Source organism: Fundulus heteroclitus, chromosome 18 (genome assembly GCF_011125445.2).
Source record: "Fundulus heteroclitus isolate FHET01 chromosome 18, MU-UCD_Fhet_4.1, whole genome shotgun sequence".
In the NCBI taxonomy this organism is placed as follows: domain Eukaryota; kingdom Metazoa; phylum Chordata; class Actinopteri; order Cyprinodontiformes; family Fundulidae; genus Fundulus; species Fundulus heteroclitus.
In genome coordinates this window covers 31,071,062-31,088,822 of record NC_046378.1, presented here as the reverse complement: position 1 = coordinate 31,088,822, position 17,761 = coordinate 31,071,062, and the positions used below count along the sequence as shown (strand labels likewise).

Genomic DNA, 17,761 nt, shown 5'->3' with positions numbered 1-17,761 from the left:
GTCTTGCTACTGAAAAGTGCTATATGAATAAACTTGCCTTGACTTGCCTTGGTAACCAATTATGTTGGTTGCATGAAATCTTCCTTTTGGCTGTAACATACATTTTCCAAATTTTGGTTTGTGTAATACTGTCGTAAGGTTACATCGTTCATGCTCGCATTAACTCAGTTGGTAATTCCAAGTTGTGTTTCCATCACATTAGGAGCTCTTTCCATCATAATCCAAAGTTGCAGCCATCCAGACATCAAACACCTGTGCCAGAAGGAACAACACTGTCTTCCCTCCCTGGAGTGACCTTAGAATGGTGGATAAGTTGTTTGTGCCAAGACTCAAGAGGCGGTTGAACTGAGAGATGAGTGCCAGAACTGCACATCTTCAGGCTGGTTCCATGAGAGTTGAAATTGGAGAAAGATTGGAGGGAAATTGGGGTGGCAAATTGGAGCTCAGATAAGGCACTGTATTCCTGCAACTGTAGCTGCTGGTGCTGGCTGAAATTGCTAACTATGAAGGTAGCCCAAGGAGCTTTATTTTAATCACTTTCCTTTGTTCTTACTTAGATTGTATGATTCAGAAATAAGCCATAAAGCCTCCTTCCTTGTCACGTCTAAGAAAACAATAAGATTTGGGTAATTCCCCCATCTGTAATCCTTTTAATTATGGTTGCTTTAGTGTTAACTCTGAATTATTGCTCTGTTTTTAGAAAGTAGTGTTAATGAGAATTAGTCTTGTTTTGATTTAGCCGTTAGTCATTTACTCAAGGTCAATTTATTTATTACAGTAAAGAGCAGAAGTTGGTTGATTAATATAAACGGTGTTTTTGGCATTAGGGATTTTACATTTTAATACATTGTTTACTTACTGTTAATTTTGAGTTTATTTAAAAAAAATCTGAATCCTGAGAATCATAAAGAGAGCTGGAGCAAAACTTAGTGTGAGAATGAAAGCTCATTAGAAAAGGGATGCAATCACTCCCTAGTTGGATTCTGATATTTTGAGACTGAACAGTTAAACAAAACTTTCCCACTCTTGCAAGGTCATTATTTTGAAATAAAAAAATATTTAGTTTGCAATGGAAAATTCTAAACTGATAACAGATTATTTAAATCACAGTTAATAAATTGTGAAAAGTGTTTTTGTACTCTATTTGTGGAAACAAGAAAAGGGACTTTTTGTTTTCTAAAAATGTTACTTAAATCTCATCTAGTGTTAGCTGAACAATTGTGCACTGTCTCGTTTTATAAGCTGAACGTATTTTTATGCCCCTACTTTCTGAATAAGTAGGGGCAACTCATATCAAAAATATAGTTTTATAGTCTCTGGCACATAGTTTGCAAGATAATTCAAAGCTTCTTACCACCTCAAAATCGGAATGTCTTAAAACAAAGTCAACAAAACAAAAATCTAGTCCTACATCATGCTAAAGCATATTTTTGAGCTTTTAACTATGTTATGGTGCTATTTCATCATCAGAATCATGGCCAGAGTGGAATTTTGCTTGACTCATGCATGTCTGAGTAATCTTCATGAATTCTGCTCTCTGCGTAGCAGCCTCTCACTGTCCTGGTAATTGCCTGCCTGGTCATTACCTGGCAAGGCTTGGAATCTTTGCTTGGTGGTTTCCAGGGCCTAAGATATGGGCATCTGTTTGTACTTCCAGGGGATTCCCTTTCTGGATGAACCCTTCTGGAGTTGTGACCATTGACTTACTTCTCTCCGTGTTGCCTTGATTTTGGTTTCCAACCTTCTCTTCCATGGTGGACATTGTCCGTTACGGCCACTCTTAAACGTTACCTTTGCTAAGCATCTCAATGATCAGAAATGCTCTACTGTATTTCAGCTCATTGTTCTCTGTGATGGACACAGTAGAGATTGTGTATTCACATCATCTACAGGGGCTCCTGTGGAGGAACTTCACTCAGCTTCACAAGTCGATGTTGGGGTTGACAGGCTCTTAATTTACTCTTAGGTCAGACGTTCTTACATTCAGTTTGGGCTTGGCACCCAGTCTCTGGGTACCAAGAGCCCCCCTGTCTGACTGTGTGTCTTAGATCCCCCTTCTTCTAGTTGTGAAACTATCTCTTGGATCTCTAGTTGTGAATGCAGCTGCCGTTTGTGGATGTTGGAGTTACTAGCTGTTTCGCTGCTAGTGTAGACTGTAGGTATCAAAGCATCCATGTTTCCCACAGTCTTTTCATGTAGCCCCGTTGACTAGGGTTACTGGAGTGGTAGCATTCCAATTGTCTCCGTGTTCAAGTAGTCCATTTGTCATCAAAATGTCCTGGTTCCTCAACACTTGACGCAGACCTTGTTTGTTTGGGTGATGTCTGAGCCGGTAGGGTTCTCTGTTTATGCGCTCTCATTATACATATAAGGGGGGCAGCTAGCCTTAATGGTCTTGCCCAAGGACCAACACTGGATGATGTTATAAGCCCACCATATCCATGTGCCCGAAACATGCGACTTTGACACACACACACATATATATATATACACACACACACACATATATATATATATATATATATATATATATATATATATATATATATATATATATATATATATATATATATATATATATATATATAGATATATATATATATATAGATAGATAGATAGATAGATAGATAGATAGATAGATAGATAGATAGATAGATAGATAGATAGATAGATAGATAGATAGATAGATAGATAGATAGATAGATAGATAGATAGATAGATAGATAGATAGATAGATAGATAGATAGATAGATAGATAGATAGATAGATAGATAGATAGATAGATAGATAGATAGATAGATAGATAGATAGATAGATAGATAGATAGATAGATAGATAGATAGATAGATAGACAGACAGACAGACAGACAGACAGACAGACAGACAGACAGACAGACAGACAGACAGACAGACAGACAGACAGACAGACAGACAGAGATAGATAGATAGATAGATAGATAGATAGATAGATAGATAGACAGATAGACAGATAGATAGATAGATAGATAGATAGATAGATAGATAGATAGATAGATAGACGATTCTGGAATGCTTAAAAAAGCATGATATAGAACCTTTAAGTGATTCTCAGCAGCACTTAATTGGGTTTCTGCCAATGAATTAAAGAAATTTCCACCCTAAACTTTTTCTATATACTGTAAATATTTTTTGGACTCCCATCTAAAATCACTCTATAATTAAAATGGATTTTTTATTCTCTAAGATGTAAAATTGATTTTAAGTTTTAACAGGATGCTCCGACAGCAGCTTTAGTGTCTGGCATTTTACCAAACCAGTCGTTGATGTTGGGATGTGGACTGCTGCCAGCACAGAGTTGCTGCCTTCCAAAAGAACAGATTACAGAGAAGGACACACTTTATTCTGCGTGATCTTTCACAAAGACTTGGCCAAAACTGACTTCCAAAAATACTGATATCAGTTATTGGCAGAAGGAAGGTGTAGATTTCCTTGAGAAGAACATCAAACTTAGAGGTGGAATGAATTACAACTTTACGTAAAAGTCCCATCATGTTTAAAGATACAAAAAATTTAAGTACTATTTTTTTTTTGATAAAGCATCACTAGCAGAGGGTCTTTTCACTCCAAATTATGGAAACAGTGAAAAGAAGCATGCTTTATGTTTCATTAATCCAAGAATCTTTCATAAAGAAGAAGATAATGAAAGATGTGTGGAAAAATGTGGAAATATCTAAGGTGTGGGTCCAAGTAGAAAAAAAAGGAATTGGATATATTGTAGTGTGAGACCTGTCACTATCAATGAAGAAAAGGCATCTCGAGACATGGAGTTTATGTCAACAAAAAAAAAATGGAGCTGATAAGAGTTTGATGTTACAAGAGATGCTGAACTTTGAGATTAGTAAACCTCAACTCTGTAAATCCACATTTACCAACACGTAGCCAGTGGCAATCTTCCTCCTTCAGTCTCTGAAAACAGGTTGCAAAGCACATCCTTGTTAGGAGACCAAGACGCCTGAAAAAAAGCAGCTCAGGCATGAAAGAACCAGACTTTTGTGTGCAACCTTTACCCACTCTATTGAGGGCTGAAAATGTCTACAGCCATTGCACATCCCATTAAGTTGCAACATGAATCAGAGGTCTATGGAGCAATTCTTGTGCCAACGGCAATCTCACTGTAGAGTAAGTTTGGCTCCAGCCTCCAGCAAGCAGCGAGGCACTGAGGCAGAGAGCTTGTGCAGGTTTTACGTGATAATTTTTTTAAATATAGTTTCAAAATATAACATATGAAACAGATCAGAGAAAGTCTGCTTGTATCCATCTTCATTTAACGATAAAAATAAATCCTAAATTAGAAAATGTTTAGGCAGACTTGCGAATAAAGTAGGTGAGGTCTCATGTCAGAATTCTCCTCCTTGATGGCAGAGACTAAAGAAAACAGACCTCTCTGACAAGTTAATTCAGAAATGACATGACTCACACTCCAAGTCTTGCCGCAGGGTGAAGCTTATATAAAGGTTTACACAAGGAAAGGCTGAGTGTGCCATATTATAATACTAATTAGCATACCTATAGAGGTTGTATTTAGCTAGAAATGAGGGCAGGCAAAAACAGCGACCACTGCATGCATGCATGCATGCATCCATCCATCCATCCATCCATCCATCCATCCATCCATCCATCCATCCATCATAATGCTTTCAGACCAGTGCGAGTGTGCATCAATAGGACACTTTCTCCCTCTCCCAGGGTCTCCTTCTTCCTGTCAGTCATCTGTAGTGCATTCCCAGTGGGAGCCTCCATTGGGCTTTGTTACCAGGTGCAGCCTAGGGTTGTAAACAACTAAGCAAAATGCTGAACTGTAATGTGTTCCTCTGGGTTTATTTTTGCTGTTTAGGTAGTAGATTTTTATAATTTCAACATATAAGATACAAAAAAAAAAAAAAATCATTGGAAGATGCAACATTTATTTTGAGTTTACAAGATTAAAGGTATTTTTTCAATATGGTTCTCCATCTTTCTGGCTATAGTTAAAAAAAATCATTATTTGACATACACCCATGCTGCCTTTAGGATGAGTCAAAAGGCTGAGGTGTGTTGGGTGAAAATAATCAAATTTGCATGTAAATAAACTGAACATCTTTCCTGCTAATAACAAAGCAAAATTATAGCCACGAAGAACCCAGAGAGCTACTGTTGTTGGAAAACTGCTGAGGATAATTTAAGGGCTTCTGTTTCCTGCCTGTGTTATCGTTCACCGCTGCTAGAAGGAAGCTCCCAATATTCAAAAGCAAAAAGGGAGCATGCATGCAACACTCCCTAGTGCTGCTTTCCTTGGAAATATTTGAAGAAAATGACAAAATAGGCGTAAAGCCATTCATATGAAGCTCACACTGAACCAAAAAAATGCTAGAGTAATAGACCCTTATTTTTTCATTTTCAGCGGTAACATAAACACAATTTTAGAAACAATCTGTGGAGAAATTCCCTGCTGACACATCATTTACTTCCAATTTTCCTCCAATATTGGCTTTGAATTACATTCCCTTCACAAGGTCTTAGTCTGTGTAACTTTCAACCTCTGTTTGCCGGATCATTTTTCATTTACCAACGTGTGCAGCTCAGCTGTCGGCGTCAGCCAAGGCCACTAACTGCATCTACTGTTGAGAGGCTGAGGGTGTTGAGGCTTGAAAAAGGAGAACTCACCTCTCTCTGTGTTCGGCACTCCTAAATTAATGGTTGGTATGGAAGGCTCGGTGTGGTCGCTGTAGTACTCCAAAAATAAGGCATCCTTTTCCCAAGTCTTCTTTATCACTGGAACTGGAGCAAATGGCAGGAAAAATCAATACAGTATTCACTAAGTTTAAGAAATAAGCAGCTCTCTGATCTCTGAGGAGTATACACAATGTATAGCTGACCTAATTATTATTTCACATAATGTTAAAACATAGACATTCCTATATTTATAGCCGGTGTTAGTGACATATTATTGACACACAAAGATCAGATCAAAGAAGAAAACTATAATTTTGAAAGGGTGCAGAGACACAATACTGTTTGATTCAATCATTCTTCTTTGTTTCTTAAAAACTTTGAATTTATTAATTATAACTGAAACAGATGATTACATATACTATAAGACAAATAAGAATCAGAATTCCTTTATTGTCCCGCAATGGGAAAATTTGGGCAGTAAAATAATCCCTGTTTGACATTAAACAATGCTAAACATTTCCTATTTTAGGTCAGCAAGGTTAACGGAATCTATTTAGATCTGCTAAATGCCAGAGTAATGACACATTTTTGTGTAAAAGCATTATTAAACTATTAAATACTTGATTTATTCTGTTTTTGCTTTTACTAAACCAGATCACAGCATTTCATAAAACTATTGACTTACTTTTTAAAGTTGTTATAGCTGTGAGTACCCTAATTTACTGTAAATGTTTTTTTTATTATTATTAACCAACCATCAAGTGGTGTACTTTACTTTCAAGTTATCCAAGGAAAGAAAAAACTTAGAGCAAAATGAAAACTGAAAAAAACCCTGGACACTATTAAATTTGCAACGTCAGCTCAAACATGTCCAACCCTTATGAGTTTCTAGGTCAGATGGTCAAAGTTTTACCATGAATTTTCAAATGATTCATAAATCTTATTTCTGATGTTTAACCTCAATACAGCACAACTTCAATCCAAAAGGCATTACAACACAATCATGTTTTTTTCTTGTCATTCAAAGCGATACGCCTTATGGTGAGTTATATGAAAAGGAAAGCAAGGGAATATTAGCATATTTTTTCTCATCTAACTGCAGACAACATTGTGTCTTTCCAAATTAACATCTTTCATTTACTCCTTCTGGGAATGCCAGCTGGCAAATGCACACAGAAATGACTTTTAAAATGTGCTCGTTCGTTTGCCAAAACAGAATAATTCCTAAATGAATGACCCAATAGAGAAAAGAGCAACTTTGACTTCTAGTGAAAACAACTGTCACAATTATTTGTACATAATATTATTGTAAACTTCACGGCACTTTTACAGGCTTGGAAGTATCAGAAATACAGAACACAGAAAACAACAACAACCACCTTGTCTACCTGAGCTTATCTGTCAGACGCAAGACAGAGCTTCATTTTAGAGCCTTTATTGGCTGATCTAGGTATTATCATGCATCTCCAGTCCATCCAGCTTTATTACTTTTTGCCAGCTTTGTGGTGTTTCAGGATGTTTACTATTGGAGCAGTCATTCTCTAAATGTGTTATAAAAGCATTTCATTACACCCTGACGTTAAAGATGATTAGGTTTCCTTAAACCAAGTGAGATATTAAATGAAAAATGAAGCATTTCCATGTTGGTTGCTTTATACAGCTGAACTAATCTTTATTATTATCAATCTAAGCATTTTCATTCTGCCAACGTCTGAACCTAATATTAGCTATGTGGAAGAGGAAACAGAAATTAAAGTAATTAGTGAAATTACATTTCAGGCACTCCTTTTACATAGAACACACAATTCATCTGAACCCTCTGTAATTAATTTGCCATTTGCTCTATTGACTTAACCTACTCCAGTTTCATCAGGTTAAAAGAGCAGAAGAGTTAGTGAGGAAAGCTTAATGGTGGCCAGAGTGTGCCAATAAGAGTTACTGTTGTATGAGTGTGCTTTTCCAGCCTTGGAAGAAGCACAGCATTAAGTACTTCACACTACTCTTTTCAACTTCAGCACTAATAAATCCTTTCAGACATGATGGTAGAGTAATTTAGTGCAAGATTTCAGCATAATAAGAAAAGGCACTCGCACAGTTCCACATGCATGGGGTAAAACAAATCCATTACCCAAAACAGTAGGGCATAAATGTGCACTATTTACAGGAAAATTAAGGGGCTTCTTTTTGGAAGCGGGAGCGTGACTCACCTCGTTCACTGTGAAACTTTCTGCAGGTTTTCACAGCAACAAATATGTCTTCTTTATTCACAGACTCCCCCTTGTGAGGAACAAAAGAGATGAAAATATTAGAAGAAACAACACATTTCTGTTTAAAAACAAACAAATAAAAAAGCCTCATTGTGTCTATAAAACTATGTGAAATACAGAGATTCATTTATTTCAGGCTCTTAAATGTGCTCTTGCTCTTAAATGTCCGAGCAAGTGATCAGTTGGGCACACATTTGAATTTTGATATTCCGTTAGATGCAATAAAGATCTGTCATTTGTGCTCTGCTTTTGAAACTCAAGACAAATAGCTGCTCATACATATGAATTTGCAATTTGAACAATTGAGTTCTTAATACTAACACATTGATACATTTCTAAAATGTTCACATAAGACAGAAATAGAAACATTAAAAAAAATTTTTTTTTTCAAAGTTACTAGTTAGGCAAGTATACAAAAGCCATTCAAAGTAGAGATTAAATATTCCATGGTAGTCACTATGTAAAGCTGTAATATTGTTCAGGTGATGCTTTAAAATAAAAATAAAAATAAATAAGGAGTAAAAAATTACTCCCAAAAGGCTTCCTTCACACAGTATTAGAGCCGTATGGCATGACAAAAAAAATAAAATAAAATAAAATAAAATAAAATAAAATAATCAACCCTGATGCAGAAATGTGGATGTCTTTATAGAGTTTCAAAGAGATCTGTGGAGCAACAAAAATGCATTGACCTCCCAAATAAGAGTAATAGAGTGAAAGAGTTCCCAACTGTATTGAAAATATAGAATAAAAATAAATAAATAAAAAAACTTGTTTTGCTGAGATTGGGGTCCTTCAGCATACAGGGGTCCTTGATGCCATGTGGGGGAGCCTGGTAGCAACAACGGCAGATGATCCATGACATCCGACCCACGCGCAGTTGAAAGAATTTGAAGTGGTACTCTTCATGCCACCCTGATGCCAAAGCTGCAACCTCATCACACCTACACCATGCTGGCAATGCTGCAAGTAAATTATCGCAGTAGCGACAGGGATGCTACGGCCATTGAGTCGTGCTGCTCTGGCCACGAACAAAGTCATCTCTCTGTGCCACCTAAAAGGGATGTTGGTGGTGCAGAGACCTTACATATATTCAAGGAAATCTGGTGAATTTTAAGGTATGCATAGTGCAGATATGGTGGGATGGATGATAAAGGAGCAGAGGAAATCCTATTTGGTGAATACTCAAAGCACAGTACCATGATGGTTTTCCTCTCACTCACATTATGTTTTGTTACTTTTTTTATTTTTGTATTTTCCAACAATTCAACTGGTTTGCACATCTGTGGAAGTCCTAGAGATGGTGTGGTGGTATCAATCAAACAATGAACTACGGTTAAGGCTCCAAGACAACATTTCAACAAGACACTGTTCAGTGTATGTGACTGGGATACAGTCAGGGTTTTTTAAACTATTTACATTATAGGACTAAAACAGGGAAGCTTAGGGTAAAAGAAAGCCTCTATCTGAGCCTAAACAAACCTTAAACTATACAAGATCCGAACTGCCACATGGTTTAAACACAACCAAAAAATGTATGAACAGAACTCTGGGGCACTACATACACCGGAAAATCACCTAACTAGAACAGAAGTGGTTTGGAGAAAGTCTGTCAAACAAGAACTAAAAAAAGAAGAGCACCAATTTTCATGCAGGATGCTAAGGATTAAAAAAAAAAAATTACATCACAATGCAAAACATAATAAACTATATAATATTTCACCTGTAATGCATTATTCAAAACAGTCCATGTTTTTTTGTTTGTCCCACTGTTCAGATGCCCTCAAATAATTTAAAACGGGCAAATAGAAATTCCAACAAAGAGTTTTGTTTACGCTTAAAAAACATAACTAGGCTACGTTCACACTGCAGGCCTTGATGCTCAATTCCGATTTTGTTCTGAAATCAGATTTTTTTTTGGAGGTAACCATTTATACTACTATTAAATGCGACCGCCATCAGACTTCTGTCTGAACTGTTCAAGACCGTAAAGCAACCCACATGCACGAACAGAAGGAGACGTCACGAAGCAGCGCCCTGTTTACAGAAGTAATAGTGAACGCAATTGCTTCTAGAACTGTTCAATAAAGTTTTGTTTAAAAAGAAAAACCCATTCAAAACCAAAAGGAAAACACATTTACCAGGCGGCATCGCTTCTTGTTATTATTAGAAAGCTGTTGAGCAATGGGAGCCAACACTATTAAGACCACATCATAGCAAGACGGAGTAATGTAAGAAGAAAGCAGCAGAGCTATTAATAATGGCCTTCTATAGAGCAGTAACCACTACTGCTGTGTGTGGAAATGTAGAGTGAGAGACAGGAGAGGGACATGAAAGACATAAAATGCGACATGACCGTTCAGACTGCGGACGCTTTGAAAAAAAATCTGATACGTATACGAATTTCTACCACATATGGAAGTGGCACAGAACAGATTTTTTAGAGGGTGAAAAAATTGAAATTATGTCGTTCAAACTGCTGTTAAAAAGACATGGGCAAAAAGATTGGATTCGGGTCACATTTTCCTGCAGCGTGAACGAAGCCTTAGATGCCAAGGGCATAAGCTCTTTCTAAATAGTTAAAAACACAATCTGCACTGTAGCAATCTATACTTAGTTCTCATTTTAAACCAATTCCAAGCTGACCAGTAGCCATACAACAACTCCATATATATATATATATATATATATATATATATATATATATATATATATATATATATATATATAAACTGCACACAGCAGAATGTACAAAAGATGACCACACATCATTATAATTAATTTTAGGACTCGCACAAAAAACTCAAAAAAGTCCTCTGATATAACAGCTCTAAGTTCAAAGGCAAAGATCTGTAGACCAAATACATTTTATTCTTACTCTGTCTTTTCTGCTCCCTGTTATTTGCCAACCAAGACCTCATTGGAATATTAGATCAAAGAGGTTTGAAAAGCATGAATATATAATAGGAATCTTACTACTAGTCGGTCCTGAAATGTCAGGCATATTGACAGAAAGCAGACGGGATACGATGAGTTATTGCCAAAAATAAAAAAAAGGATGTTCTGTACAGCCCTGCCCTCCTTGCAAGCTGTCCTTCATCTGGGAGAATCTGTCTCCTGAGAACCTTGACGTTTTTGCTGACAGTGAAGCCAGATGCCATTTTGAATGTACTTGGCAATTTACCATACAACTATTTTATTAAAAATGCCACGTCACCTTCTGTTTCAACCAGAAACTTTTCCCTCGGTAGTTATTAAATACCTGATCTTGTTTTTTTATGCCCTAGATAGTGTTGAGGTTTCTGGTAAAAAGAAACTGCGGACCTATGAGGACAAAGAAGCCTATAAATTGGAGGGATTATAACAAACACACCAAACTGAAGACAAGACCAAAATTGCACCAGTTGTGTGTGTTTGTGTTTGTGTCTGGCTGTGCGATTCAAATACCAAAGATAGTTCAGATTGGATTTTTTTACCCAGTCAAAACTGTCTCAGAGGGAAAGGAGAAAAATTAGAACAGGGAGACATCTTCCACTGCTGTTGTAGCAGCCCAAATAGATTTCACCTCATCAGTCAATAAATCTAGCGACACACATCCGAGCAAAAGTTCCACTTCTTCCCAGAGTTACCAATAGTTTTACAAACTTTTGGCGTTTGTCAACAATGTAAATCTCATAAATTTAGTACACAAATTGTGTACGGTTTTATTCCTCTGCAGCTATAAAAAAATTACTTCCTCTACGCAACATTAAACATTACTCACCAATTTTATGGACGGGAATGAAATCGCCAGCTTTAACTTAGAAACACAGCAGCTAGAAGAATTAACTCAAAAGGCCCTTTGCTGTTTTCTCAAGAAAAAAAAAAAACAGAAAGTGAAGTATCTTTTAAATATATACCAAATAGAAAAGTTATATAAATGCATGGAAGTGTGAATTAGGTTAAAAATGGGTGGGTATCAAGCTTAATGCTGAAATGTAGGTTTTTGACAGCTGGAACCTGAGGCCTCCTCCTCTGTTCAGAGATGGTTTCTCTCATTTGATGTAAGTGGCATATTTTACCCTCCTGTTAAATCATCTGTCTTCTCTCTCATATTATAGACGTTTTGGTCCTCAAAAGACTGCCGAGTCTTGCACTGAGCAGCTGGGTCTCCTGTGTACAGCCATGCATCTGTGGAGAGGTTATTTAGTTTCTCCGATATAGAGATCCAACCATCTATTATTGCACTGAATTGAAAACATCACGCCACTCAGTTTTGTTTGGGGGTTTTGTCCTTGGTAGGGACAAGCCTCTCTCTTGTGTTCTCCTCCACTCTCTTGAGTGGCCTTTGCTACACACTTCTCTCAAAGCTACAATTATCCTGGTTGCTTAGTCCTTGTTTCCTGCTACCCTTTTTCCGTCCACTCAGCTTTCTATTTGTATGCTGAGATACAGCACTCTGTTATCAGCTAATCTATTTAGCTGTGACCATTAGTGCCTTACCCTCCTTGAGGAGATTCTTAATTAACAGTCAAGTCAGGTCAGGATGTTTCCATATGATTGCGTTGGCCATAACAGCACTTCTGTGCTCAAAATCCTTTTTTTATTGGTCCGAGGTAACACTGTTTTTCTCAGAAACATAAATTTGGGTTTTCATTAGCTGTGACTCATAATCATGAAAATGAACAGAAATAAATGTTCAAAACATATCACTGTCATGAATCTTAGTTATGCTTGAGTTTACATTTTTTTAATTAAATTACTGACACACTTTAAGATTATATTTTAGTTTATTGTGATGCGCCTGTATGGCGGCTAAGAGTTGCAACGCTGATGTCCGAAAATGTTTTTCCACATTTCCAAAAAAAAGCTGTGGCAACCTCTAAGCTTATGAGTGTCAGATGTGTAGGAAGACGATGCTGGAGGATTATTTCCCAAAGCCGTTGCATCCTCTTAGGTCAATAAAACAAAGATTGGCAGCAGTGTGATGCAGATCTTCTAAACACGGTCAATCATATTAATCACAACTGAAATCTAACCATCATAAAAATTAAGCAAGCTGTCATGGGGACTATGCTTTACATATAGGTTAGTATAGAAAATCCAGGTATCTATAAATAAAATATGTACTAGAATTTATTTTAAATCAAAAATAGCAAAACGTGTGACATGTCCCACATTTTTGTTGTAAAAGACACATAAATCTCATAATAAGAACATTTGTTAAGAAGAGCATAGGAGGTGGGATATTTAAGTCTTTTTGGAATTGTCTCTCAATTTGCAAAATTAGCATTTTAATTAAAACTTTTTATGTGCTGTAATCTAAATAATGAAGATAAGGTACAGTGAGTTTCTCTGGACTTATTACAAAGCAAAATTAATTGATAACAAAAAAAGCAAGAACTTGGAAAAAATAGATAAAAAGAAAATACGAGGAAAAATTATCAGGAAATGATATAAGCGGAAGTTGCTTAGCAACAGGGGATGACTTCAACCTCGGCAAACAACTAAATTTAATTTAGCGAAACAAAATCATATCGTCCTCCTTTTTGCAGTTAATGGATTGTGTTCTACTGAATGGGATGTAAAAGCAAGGCTGAACCATCCAATGTCCACCAGTAACAAACAGTACATCACTCTTAATGTTTGGTGGCAATTTAATATTTTTATGTTTTTGGGACTTTAGGACACTTGAACTATTGCAGCCACAGAGCTGATACTTACACACAGTGGAGGGTCTTTGCTCAGAGTGGTGGCACAATGCTGAACATGAGGAGAGTCCTCTGGGTCCGTACATAATTCAGGGACAGCAGTGAGATGGGGTCCCTTCCCATTGTCCCAGATATACAAAGCAATCTGGTAAAAAAAAAAAAAAAAAAGATTGGTTTGGGTAAATTAGCTAAAGATGGAGCGCGTTGGAGATTCATGAAAAAAAATAAAAACAAACAACGTGACATTGTGAAGTGATTTATGGTCAATGTAATTTTTATCTAGTCCAAAATTCATTTCAGCAGATTTACTGAGTAAAAATAAATAACAGAAGAGTTAATGCCAAAGACACACAATGCTGGTGAATTTATTCTATGTCTTTTAAGAAATACACCTGAAGGAAATATACAGAGGACAGATATGTATTTAAATATGCCTAAAACTAGCAGGCTATCACAAGTGGATGGGCAGAATAACAATCCACAAATCAGGCTTTTGTGGGAGGGTGCAAAGATTGTTGAAATGTTAAAAGAAAGCCAAAAGAATCCCCCTCTGCAGTTTGCTAAAAGCCATGTAGGGCAACAAGTACACATGCGAAAGGTGGTGCACTGGCCAGATAATCATTTTTTTGGCCAAAATGCAAAACACTGCATGGTGGGAAAACGAACACCCTGAACACATCCACTATGAAAAAAAGGTTGGTGGTAACCAGAGCCTTTCAGCAGATACCGGGAAGCTGTTCAGAGTTGAAGGGAAGATGGATGGGGGCTTAAGGCAGGACAATCATGGGTGGAAAAAAAAAAAGAAATCCTGTAGGAGGCTGGAAAAAAACTTTGGACTGTGACCGAAGTTCATCAGGACAACAACCCTGAACAAACATCCAGAGTTACAATGAAGTGGTTTAGATCAAAGCACGTTCATGTGTTGGAACCACTTAGACCTAAATTAAAAGAGAATATTTGGCAAGAGATGAAAACTGATTCATGATAGCTCTGCATTCAAACCGACTGAGCTCAAACTACTTTGAAAAGATCATTGGGCAAAAAGAACAAAACAACAGAAAACAACCATCTACAATGACATTAAAAAGTAAAGCTGTAATGCAGTCCAAATATTATTTCTAAACAACTAAAAATATATTCCGCCTCCCCCGTCTTCTTTTTATACCTCGGGAAAGCACAGCAAACTCTATTCGGTGTTCCAGGAAAGGATCCGTGCCTTCTAAAATTGAACCACCTTCAACAAACTTGGCCTGATAAGTCTAATGTCGTGCTTAGCGGACACAATCCCATGACGCCTTCCTGACTGAAGAGCCCCAAAGCCACGCTGACAATTCTCAAACATAACAACATTTACTGCAAGGTTATAGATGGCTTCCCTGCCTTTCTCTTTTTGTGCAAACAGATTAGACGGCAGCAGGCCTGCACAGAGTTGAGTCTCAGAACTAGAATGGTTTTAAAACATAGGGAAGGTTTGCGGGTAAATCACGCCTTCTTACCTCATGTTTTAGGTCAATAGTGAAGTCAGATTTCAGTGGCTCATCTCTTACTTTGTTTGCAAGCCTAAAGAAAAAAAAAGAAAAAAATCACACATTTTAAAATTAAATGCACGCCACAGCATGTTGTCCACAGACTCCTGTTTGATGTGCGATCAGGGACATTTGCTACTCACCGAGCAACTAGGGGCATGCTTAAAGCCCAAGCAGCAGCAAAGTCTGGATATTTAAAGACTGAAGGATTCTCTGCAAAGGCGTAGTGATGGATAATGGTCGACTCCTCATCATGCAGGGGCTTGCCGAGAAACCACTCCTGATGATAAGATTTGAGGGACACATTTCATCATGTTGTAGGGAAGTGAAAACATGGTGTTTTTATTTTTACCATTAACATATTATGGAATGTAAAAGAAACATGCCGGCTTACAGTCGAATTAAGCAGCGTTCAGGCTGCACTTATCAGAAAGTCTTTGAAATTATTTCCACTGAGTGGGTTTGCAACTCGCCGGGGAAATAATCAGGATTTTTTAAGGGAACAAACTTGAAAAGATGCCAGATACTGCAGCTGCTAAGTTGCTGAGTGTAGAGTCTGACATTTCTGAAGTAAGAATTATCGTTAGAATACTATCAATTTCTGGATAACTATGCCCCGTAAGAATATATGTCACTCTGGGCATTAAAGGAGATGCAGTAAACCCAGCTATATTATTTATTACAAAATTAATGAATAAAGGGCCAAGCAGCCTGATAAATAGTTTTAAATTAGCAGGATATCCATTTCAGCCCAATAATATTCAAATATTAATCTGTAAAATGTTAGTAGTCAACTTTGGAGATCTTTATTTATTTATTAGTTTTCAAGCAAAATGTCATGACATCTCTCTATGAAATGAAGTAGGTCATGGAGCAAAATGTCAACTAAGCTCCAACTCATAGAGCCAAACTCATTCAACTGGATAGCTGAAGACGAGATAGGCGAATATTTCCTGAGGTGAGCCGTTTGTGTTTGAAAATCAGAAACATCTATGTGAAAGCAGTACTTTATAAAGGAATGGTCTATTTCTCCTCTGAAGTTGAAGCGCAAGACTGATCAATAGAAACAACAAACATTTCGCACTTCAAAAGGGATAACTTATGCTGATACACTGAGGGAAAAAAAAGAACAAGATGAACAGCAAACATGACTTAAGCCAAACTACAAACAACCATTGTAGAGTTATGGTCAAAAGTCTTGGAGGTTTATTTGTATGTTTTTTACCTTATACCACACAACAAAGTATTTTTAACTATAGAAATTTTTTGTGGCTCTTCATAGAAATAAACTAAAATGTATGAACATTTTCAATACTAACTGCTTAGTACATCATCACTTCTGTAATTTGGTCTGTCATGCTTGATAACACCTGGGCCAAATCCTGGCCAATGATGGCCAATCTTTCTTTTATTTGTGGAGCTTATCACAATTTGTTTACTATCTGATATTCCAGAATAAAATTTTTGATTTAATTGAACAAGATCAGATAAATACGGAACCAATGCTGCAGCCAATTGTGCAAAACGTAAATATTATTAACTTGGAGCATGTTTTTCTTCTTTTTTTTTTTTTTACATTGTGAAAGCATTGATGCTGTAATTATCAGTAAGAACACCAACAAGGAGCTACTAAGCAACCCTACCTGGCTAACTCTTGGCACAGGTCAAGAGTTGTACCTGCGCTAAACGCTGGTATAACTCTTGAACAAATTTACTTTGTTCCAGCCTTTACCGCCTGTTGGTGTACTTTGAGTAAAAGTTTAGTGTCACATTATAGATTTACTTCAAAGCATATTACGACTGTAAGTTTGTCACCCAGTGATGCAGACTGGACTTTATATCAATCATACAACACTGGCTGTGGCAGCACGTGCCTGGGATTGGCCGTAAGGACGTTAGACCCGCCTCCCGCATGTTGGACTTCTTATTGGACCATCTCCAGAAGCTGTGGACCAATCCAGACCTTCCACCAACCTATTAAAAGACTCTCTCAGAGCCACATTCAGTGGAAGCTGCATATGGAACAGTTGACACTATTTGCACCCCTGTGCTGTTTTGAGAACCTTGTGATTGCTCTACCCGCTGCTATTTTGTCTGCTTGTCAGTTTACTGCTTGTTAATTTGAAAAGACCCAATTGGTTTGGTATAGTTTGGTATACCTGAAAGTGTTGAATTGAGTGTTCCTTGTTTGTTTGGCTTAGAAACGGTTTTATTTATTTCCCTGTTATTTATGTTGATCTGGTTAAAGAACGTGTTGGAAGTCATCTCTTTTTGTTAGAAAAAAAACCCTTGTAAATAAACCATTAATTAATTCCACCAATTAGACTCTTTAATTATGTTACCCCGGTCTTTCAGCCAAATGTGGGCGTAGCAAAGCAAAATATTCTTTATCATTCTTGCAACTGGTCAGTCTCCACTAGGATCTAACAGGGCTCCTACACATACATTGTGTAAACGTTTCATACTTTTCTACACTTAACTTTTCCTTTCTTAGACATTTAGGTTCATAAAAAGTTTCACAATGCCAAAGTTCAAACTGAATCTATAGCAAATATTACTACTGTGGTCAACCTTTAAATATGGAGTA

General features: G+C 37.0%; 1 protein-coding gene across 1 annotated transcript in view; it reads right to left on the bottom strand.

Annotated features, from left to right (window-relative positions):
* Positions 1 to 17,761, bottom strand: part of b3glcta (beta 3-glucosyltransferase a) — a 100,553-nt gene that overhangs the window by 16,259 nt on the left and 66,533 nt on the right. Inside the window, exons 7-11 of the mRNA XM_012852474.3 lie at positions 15,318 to 15,454; positions 15,145 to 15,208; positions 13,662 to 13,793; positions 7,899 to 7,968; positions 5,683 to 5,796 (exon numbers count right to left, since the gene is read on the bottom strand). Of these exons, the coding sequence (XP_012707928.3) occupies positions 5,683 to 5,796; positions 7,899 to 7,968; positions 13,662 to 13,793; positions 15,145 to 15,208; positions 15,318 to 15,454 (517 nt within the window). The remainder of the gene's footprint in view (positions 1 to 5,682; positions 5,797 to 7,898; positions 7,969 to 13,661; positions 13,794 to 15,144; positions 15,209 to 15,317; positions 15,455 to 17,761) is intronic.